This window comes from Lotus japonicus, chromosome 2 (assembly GCF_012489685.1).
Source record: "Lotus japonicus ecotype B-129 chromosome 2, LjGifu_v1.2".
NCBI lineage: Eukaryota > Viridiplantae > Streptophyta > Magnoliopsida > Fabales > Fabaceae > Lotus > Lotus japonicus.
Window position 1 is genome coordinate 6333754 of NC_080042.1, and position 9099 is coordinate 6342852.

Consider the following 9099-nt stretch of genomic DNA (forward strand, 5'->3'; position numbering starts at 1 on the left):
GTAAAAGATTGTGTCATTATCTTAAAAACCAATGCATCAATTAAGACTTTTCTTAATAAACATGATTTTTAATTTTAAATTATAATTAGGGAAGACGGGAGTATCAATTTTCTAATCGAGAGTTATATCACTATTATTATTTTTTTCTGTCTTTTATGGGTTATCTATTTGAAAAATAGTTGCATATTTCAATAGATATCCTTTAAAAAGGAAAGAAATAGTAAATATTTAAAGTTATTCATTAGCTACATCGAACTGCAGAATGGGAGATAACAATCATAATAATACCAACTAATAACAATAATAGCTAATAAATGTTAAATCAATTGTATTGATGGGTAATTAAAATAATAAAAAGTTTCCAAAAGAAATTAAATAGTAAAAGCAAATGCTGCTATTGTTCAAAGGAAAAGTTCAAAGGAGATCTAGTACCGCAATGTTATATTTAAATTCTTTTATTTTTATTCTAAGATTTTAATATTGAGAATCATTCTGGAATGATAACTTAAGTGGTAAGATCCGGGGAGGTCCAGGAATCAATCTATGAATGATGCAATTTATCTTTTCAATGTACAAAAAAGGGTCAAGAATCCTTATTTCTAGACCCTAAGCACATGCAGGGCACTAATAAACTGAAATTGATAAAGGGATGAGAATGTCTACTTCTGACGAATAATATCCTATAACAAGGGAAGTAATATCATAAAATGATTGGAATGTCTACTTCGGGAAATAGAGGAGACCGGTGATGGCGACGATGGAGCAGCCTTCGACGATGGACAGCGACGATGGCATTGGCGTTGGGGTGGGCGGCGACATGAGTGGGGGGAGGTTGAGGGCGGGAGTTTCTATATGGGTATGGAAGTTGAAGAAGAAGGAAAAGAGAGAGAATGTTTGAAGGATGAGGTGGGGGGTTTGAAGAAGAAAGAGGAGAGAGGATTTAAGGATGGGAGAAGGAGTTATTTTCAATTTTATTCATTAAGGGTATTTCGCACATTTCACAAAGGACCTTTAAAATTCAAAACTACGAATAAAAAGGCTCTATTATTGAAACTTAAAAAACAAATCAAACAATACAACAAAGCCCTCTGAAATCAGCACCACCTTCTACATGCGTATTAAATTGTATTTCTATCTCTGCTCATTTATTGTTCTCATATGGATATTTTATGAAAAAACATCAATTAATGAAACCTTGAATTCTAAGTGGACAATTATTCTGAAACAAATAATTTTGCACTAAATGGACACTTATATTAAAACGGAGTGATTATCAGTTCACATGAGGCCAATCGGCAACCAGACACAGGATACTGATACTTCTGTCACCTCTTCAAGAAGTAAATTTAATCAACCAATGCAAACATACGTTGTACTGTTGTAGTGATCTTTACTGAAACTGATTTTGTATAAGATAAAATTACTTTGATACAAATTATCAGAGAATCAAAGAAATCATTGACTACAGAACATGAGAGTTTCACTTTACGTGCCTCTTCGGAGTCGCACGGAAGTTGGGCAAAAATCTTGTTACAGGGTATTGAAAACCAAAAAATCTAACAAGGTTTTGACAATCTTTCTTTTCTTCATCATTATCTCCTGGTGAACTTAAATGACTCAAGTAAGTTTTTCCTTGGTAAATGTATGAGAGCTGCTGCCATAAAAGAATGCTCAATCCTATCTGTAATGAAACACTTGCAATCAAGAGATATGCAAGAACAAGTCCTCTAGACGATAGAAACAATGCTGATCTCAAGAATGCAGCAATTATTTCACTCATGAATCTCCATGCTCGATCTGCACTACTGGCCCCATTTATGTGTCCAACGGAGTAGTTTAGTGGCGGCCAAATGTGCATGCTTGAATATGCAGCCATGACGGAGACATAGATTGTGCTCAACACTGCTGAAATGAGGAAGGCAATGAAGCTGCGGTGATTACCTGCACCAACACAGTTCCCAATCTGCCAGAAAATTACAAAAGATATGATATATCAGAAATATGATATAAAATCATTCATGAATCTTCACCCAATAACTTAAGCTCTTGTAATAGTTGATTCATGACATGGTATCAGAGCCTTTATGACCAAGTACTCTAGAGCTTGATAATTTTGCCTCATTATTCTATTAAAAAAAATTTGAATATCAGCACAAGACAGGTGGGACTGCATTGTTCACATTTCGAGCTCAGCTCTTCATTGAAGGAGCGAGTTACAAATATAACATAAAATCATTCATGTGTCATGACAAATTAGCATTAACATTTAAGACAGTATGTATAAAACATTATTGTATCACTATAGCCATAAAAAAGAGTACCCATTTGAATACAATTGATAGTAATAATAATAACTACAAAGCAAGCACACACCAAAAAGTAGTCATCTCCATGCCTGACAAGTATCAAACGCTTGTGTTTGATTAGGCCCCACACAGAAATTCAAAACAAAGAAATTTTGACCATATAGAGTTTCCCTGTCAATTTCAGCGCTTCTTAGCTAATTTATCGAGCATTGTTTCCATGGAAGAGGAAATGACAAAGAAAGGAGATCTTACAGAAAATACCTTAGAAGGTTTGTTGGCTTTCCAAAAAATGGAGCAACTCATAATTTAAGCTACACGAAGAAAGGGCCCAGAAAGCTACAATACCAAAGGAAGAAAATAAATACATCATGTTGAGAAGTCACACATTGAATAGCGTAGAGATATGACCAAATACGTATCAGACCCTCCCATTTTGAATCTCAAGTTTTTCTAGCCAAATTTTACGATATCCCAACACTAGTCAAATAAACTCCAATGCACTAAATATAGTTTCCTTGACTGCAGCTCTTACACACCACATCATTCTAGCCCCAAAAGGTTTCATGGCATGGAGAGTTTGATTTAGTAGCTATAGCTAAAGTTATGTTTCTAGAAACCAAGTTTCCAAGAACCAAGACCTACTCTTTAGTCATACAACATTTTTTGGTTTTTCACTAGATATCTCTATAAGCACTGATGTGACACTAATCACTTGGTACTACTGTAACTATAAGGCCCCCTTAATAATTGTCTTCTCCGGGGTTTGAATTTTGGTCCTCCTCCTGGTACTGCAGCTTGCCAACCATCGAACAGAAAACATATTTCAAAACTAACAAATGCACCTTTCCGATATCTCCATCCCTTATCAAATCACTCTCCCATAAGGTTCTCTATTCAGTCACTATCAAGCCAGTTCCTCACATGAGACGAACAGGTTTTTTTCTCGGATAAAATACACTATAACAAGTAGTAGAGGGAAATACTAGATAAAGAAGCTTGGATAAGCATAATAAGAGATCCTAAAGAAAAGAAACACATCTCGTAGTTTCCACGATTCAATTCAAACATCATATATGAACCTCTCAGCTCCTTAAGAACCATAACTCCACATCTACGAAACTGTAAAAGCCTACCACCAATTGAAAAGTCTCAAAATTGCTTCTGCATTAGCAGCTAATGATGAACTTAATGTTCTTCCTTTTAATATCAACTGCAAAAACAATCCTTAAATTTGAAATTACTTTCAGGTATATATTTATAATTGAAGAATAAGGCACAACACAAATAAAAATCTATAGTGATAAGATTATAAGGCAGGAATAGAACTGGTATCCATACAGCCAAAACTAGAAAAACTTAAGATTCAAATTAAATGATCCATTGTAATAGGTTGTACAGTTAAAGATGGCATGCATCTAATCATTATACAAACTAAAACTTATAGTAGATATTGCATCACTGAGATTGGTATTTCCATAATTTCAAGATGATGTAAACTTACAAATGGGCAATGATGATCCATGTCCAATATACACTTTCTACAAGAGCGACAATGGTGAGCTCTAGGAGCCTTCGGCTTTGAGCAATAGTGACAATAAGTATAATTTTCAAGGTCACCTTTCCCTACAGTGGGGTAGCTTCCCCATAATATAGTTGGTGGTGTGCCAGGACACGTTAGTGCTGCAAGGCTGAATGAGGAAATGGTAGCTATGGACAATAATACTGTCAAGATTGAGTGTAAAATTCCACAAAGAAGACTGACAGAAAAGACTACAGGATAGACTGCCCACACCCCACCAACTGCAAAAAAAATTAGATGTAATGTAAAAGTATAGAATAATGCAGCTTTTTATTTTTGAAAGATGATGAGGATTACAAAAATACATTTAATGAAAGAATCATTGATAACAGGAACACAGAAAAACAAAAATGATCTTTGAAAGAAAGTGTAACTTAAATAGAGAGAAACACAGTCACAGAAAATTATAAGATAAAGATATGAATTCTTCAGCACAAGAAGCACCTGATGAGTGCCAATTACAACTGAAACTATAATGCTCAGATTCTTACCCTCTTTCCATGGACAATCCTAACTTCATCTATGACCATGCTCAAGTTTTGAATCACAAAACACAGCCTGAAGTTACTCAATTTTAACAGCCATAAGAAAGGAGACCAGACTGACGGTTGTCAAGATGTTAACATTACCTCCTAAAGAGATGCATTATGATGCCCAAATTTAAGTTAAAGAAAATAGTGGTATAAAGTTGAGTTATCCATGGAAAGGAGACCTGACGCAACGTGCCCACAGTAACTGAAGATGAAAATTTATAATTACTTTGGTTGCAATTTATCCTACTTATTTAAGGGTTCTTCTAGTGTCAGAGGACTCCCAAAGAGTATGACATTAAGTAGATATAAAATAGCAGGAAGTAAGTTTTACCTTTTGGCCTTTGCATTCTTAGTCAAAGCACAAATAGTAAATGGAAAATTGGACCTGGAAAGAAAAGCTTTGGAAGCACATGGCTTTTCTATAGAAGTAAAACAGAGTATATGGAATTTTTAGTAGAAAGCAAACAAATTCTAGCTTAGAGAAGAAAATTGAAGACCATTACCATAGGTCTCAGTTTAAGTATTTGGGTCTAGAGAAAGAATAAAAAATCATAAATTGTGAAATGATAAACACATGATTCAAGACGAGTGGATGAAAAGGAGGAACGTTATGCGTATAATTTGTCGTAGAAAATTACCACTCAAGCTTAAGGAAAAAATTTATTGCACCACTATAAGATATGAAATATTGCATGGCACTAAATAGGCAATGAAGAGCCAACAAGAAATTAAGCTCAATGTTGCTAAGATGAGAATATTATAGAACTAAGGCAGTGTTGTTAATGGCGGATGGCGGAGAGCCAAAACCCCGCCATATTTGACAAATAACGATGGTGGATTATGGCGAGATATCAGCCATGGCGGAGAGCCAAAACCCCGACATGAGATTCTGCCATGACGGATATTTGATGACACTAGACTGGGAAGAAAAGCATTACAGAGAATGTTGGTGTAACAACTGTAGAAGAGATGGTCGTCTCGCCTAAGGTGCTACAAACAAATGCAGAAAAGAGATATAAAAGCGCTAGAGAGGAGGGAGATCAAGTGGAGGACATTTCATTAGTGAAAAGCAAAGGGAAACGAAGGAAAACTATAGGTCAAACCATACAAAAAGGATTTAAATTTAAATGGTCTATTATTAGACATGAGGACATTATAATGTTAATAGATCCATGTAGTCAATCTCACCTAGTTCAAAAAAGGCTTTTGTTGTTGTAGAATTCTTGGTCATAGCACAAGATAATTATCACAAAGGCAACATTTGTAACGTAAAGATGAAGAAAAAGATAAAAAGTAATATGATAGCAGAGGATTGCTAGATCACTTAGAGTTATTGTTGTTGATATATGGGATAAAGTGATCATATTGGCTTCTTTAAGATGCTGATCCATTCTTTATTCAGAGGGACCTTTGGTAGAGATACAAAAGGATTGGTTAATTTGTTTAGTTTCTTGTTAGCTCTGGCTTGTCTAAATTATTTTGGTTGTTTTGTTTTCAATTTGCATATCGCAAACTCAAAACCTACTGATGCCATCATATATTTGTAAGAGAAATCTCCTAAACTACTATGACCAAAGAATAACATGATAGAAAATTAAGAGTTCTACACCATCAACTCTCAATTTGGATGTATCAATCAAACTTCTGTAAAAAGATAGACATTTTTTTGTGCACAATAGTGGCAATGAGGTTTGAACGTCACACAAACTACCCCAACCCCACACCACGAGCCCAACCGTAGTGGCTTGACACTAGATAGACATTTGACAAAATAAGCTGTTAGAATAGGGGAAAACTGGAATTGACCCCAAAGGGAAAAAAAATTAGCAATTCTAGTCATAAATGAGGATGCAAAATTAAAGTAGAGAACAACATGAACAGTAGAGACTTACATATTACAAAAAACATAAATATGGTGACGACAGAAAGAAAGCATCGATCACGCAGTGTTCTCCATCTGAAACACTTCTGGTCACGTTTCTGTTTGTTTTGATCTGTAATGGCCCCACACCAGCCACATTTGAAAACAGATGCACATGTTGGAAGCATAACACGCAATCCACAACCCCAGCATGTCGTCTCATAATTCTCAATAACCTCAATTCCATATTGCTCCTATATGTGACTTACATGAGCAACCAAGCTACAAAATTTTCAAACTTTAGAAAACAAAAAGACCAGCGATAACAGCCAGGAAGTCATCGATTTACTAATTGACTGAGGATGAGAAATCATAAGGGCTAAGTCACACAGACATCCAAAATCATATGATTTCCAAAGTTAGAAATTTCAATTACAAGAACATGAAGAACAATTGAATGTATACATGTAAAGATTATTCATATCCCCTATGTTAAATATCCAGATTTCCTTTCAAAAGAGCGAAATAATACGCTAATGAGCCTTAGCCTTACTGTAATAGGAACTACAACACATGGGTGAACTCAAATCCCCATAGTTGTAGATATTTTCTTCACATTCCAGTTACAGTGTACGCTTCATTTGGTGGGTTGATTATTATAAGCATGGGATATCATTTGAAAACAAAAGATTAAACTCCATCTACCAACTTCCCTCCATCCTGATTTAGGGCACTTCTAAGAATCATTGTCTATTTCCTGATTACTTATGCCCTACAAAAGCCTATGTAATGGAAAGAAAACTACCTGCGACAGGTTTTATTTATACAACAAAAACGCGGTTAGGTAGGAACTAGGAAGTGCATATGAACTCATTTTGGCCTGTCCTTCCCAAGAATGTAAGTTAGACCATATCATTTCCCATCCTCTACCAAAACTGAAGGACTGAAAATGAAACCATTCTATCCAACCTCGACTTTACTCTTCGCTTATTCTCTACCTTCCCTAACTAAAGGGCAATTACTGTTATAGCTACCCCTCTGCTTCAAAAGTCTAAAAGAATTCCTTTTGACCTGTCCTTCCAAAGAATGTAAGTTGGCACTAAATCACATCACATAACTACCCCGCCTCAAAAAAAGATACTACTCTACATCACATCACAAAACCTCAATCCAAACAGGCAGTTAGTAAATAAAACAGTTGAAAGAGATTAAATGCACGCCACATATGACATAGCAAAAAAAATAGAATCCAAGAAATAACATAGCATCATCGAATTGATCCATGATGAAACGACAATGATCGAAAAAATGAAAGGATCGGAAAATGTGAAACGAACCTGAGGCGAAGAAGAAGAAGCCATAGATTCGGATTAGGAATTGAGGAGAACTGAACATCAATCGTTGACGAATGCGTGTGCGTGTGCGTGTGCGTGTGCGCGTGTGCGCTTAACCCCGAGGCCAAGGCGGTTCACTATTAATTAAACCATTCTGTTCAGTCATCAGCCAGGTCCGTCCAGATTCTTGCTGCAACCTATTATATGTAACAACTTTTGTATTATATTCACACTCGTCTTCTTTTTATTTCAATTCCACCTTTTTTTCATCACATCATATATTCTCATATAGGCTATTATGAGTGCATTCTTTTTTGATTTTTTTGTTAGTAAAAAAATTATTTTTTGATTCTCTTTAAAAATATATTATTTTTTAGAAATTTAAGAAAATATTTTTTTATCTTAATATCTATTTAACATATTAGCGGCATTTAACATGTTTGGGTTAGCTCCTTCTCGCTCATGCATCACGTGTCTCACCAAAAAAAAAACGTGTTCCGATTGTGTTTTCTTACATTGCTTAAAATCGCTTTTTTTGTTTCATCAGATTTATTCCAATAGATTGTTTATAAACTAATTAAAAAGTAGTTTTTTCAAAAAAATCTGATTTAGTGTACAATTGGTGGTAGACATATAATATATAAATTGGGTTACAAAGACCACAAGTGAGTAACCTTAGCTTAGACATGTAATCAACAACTTTGTTACCATTTCTCTTTACATGAGTTAGCTAACATTTCTTAAAGAAGCAAGTAGAGAGAGATCTACATTCCTCGGCAAAACCACATGAAGGTAAGAAATTGGAGAATGTTCCGGGAACCCTGGCCAGGGACGGACAGGGCACCCTGTAACACCCCGATTTCGGTGGCGTCACTTTAGTAACCAAAAAGAAAACAAAGCGGAAAAAAACGTGAATATTTTTTTTTTCGATATTTGTTTTAAGTAAATAAAAGACTTGTCGAATTAAAGACGTATCGACGAAAGATAAACATGACTAATATACAGATATATATACAACCCCCACAGTAAGTAGCATGCTACGTCACGAGTAATCCTCCAGTGACGGAAAGTAGTGTCTGTCGGCAAATGTAACACCCCGATTTCGGTGGCGTCACTTTAGTAACCAAAATAAACTTAATGCGGAAAAACGTGAAATATTTTTTTTTTCGATAATAACTAAGACAAGACTGAATTAAATAAAACCCAAAAGCGAAAAGTAATAGAGCTAATATACAATATATAGACAGCCCCCCCGCTGTAAGTAACAACCTCGTCACGAGTAACCTCCAGTGACGGAAAGAAAAGTGTAGCGCCCGAAGGCAAAATGTACAAACCAAATCTAAAGGTAAGTGTCCGCAACACTATCCCTCGAAACTGAGAATAACCTGGCCCATCGGCCTGAAACAAGACCTCCTAAGTCCAACCAACTCTCTGTGATTCCCGTAAAGAAAACACACAAAAAGCTATAGGTGGGAAACTACCCTGT

At 35.5% G+C, this 9099-nt stretch overlaps 1 protein-coding gene across 2 annotated transcripts; it reads right to left on the bottom strand.

Annotated features, from left to right (window-relative positions):
* Positions 1-1389: 1389 nt before the first annotated feature.
* LOC130737471 (protein S-acyltransferase 11) lies at positions 1390-7817 on the bottom strand. Of its 2 annotated transcripts, none has more exons than XM_057589238.1 (4): positions 7617-7817; positions 6311-6533; positions 3808-4106; positions 1390-1963 (listed from the first exon to the last, which is right to left on the bottom strand). In XM_057589238.1, the coding sequence occupies exons 1-4, from the start codon at positions 7638-7640 to the stop codon at positions 1481-1483; spliced, it is 1029 nt and encodes a 342-aa protein (XP_057445221.1). In that variant the 5' UTR covers positions 7641-7817; the 3' UTR covers positions 1390-1480. The 2 variants fall into 2 exon arrangements, with proteins under 2 accessions (XP_057445221.1, XP_057445222.1); XM_057589239.1 differs by having other exon boundaries at positions 6311-6561; positions 7617-7815.
* Positions 7818-9099: the final 1282 nt, after the last annotated feature.

What these genes read in the sequence shown, in the direction of transcription:
- LOC130737471 (XM_057589238.1), bottom strand. Translation starts at nt 7,640, where the DNA reads ATGGCTTCTTCTTCTTCGCCTCAG. An exon ending in CTTCTTCTTCTTCGCCTCAG is followed by an intron (nt 6,534 to 7,616) that starts GTTCGTTTCACA and finishes AGTCACATATAG; the next exon opens with GAGCAATATGGAATTGAGGT. An exon ending in TGGATCATCATTGCCCATTT is followed by an intron (nt 1,964 to 3,807) that starts GTAAGTTTACAT and finishes ATTTTCTGGCAG; the next exon opens with ATTGGGAACTGTGTTGGTGC.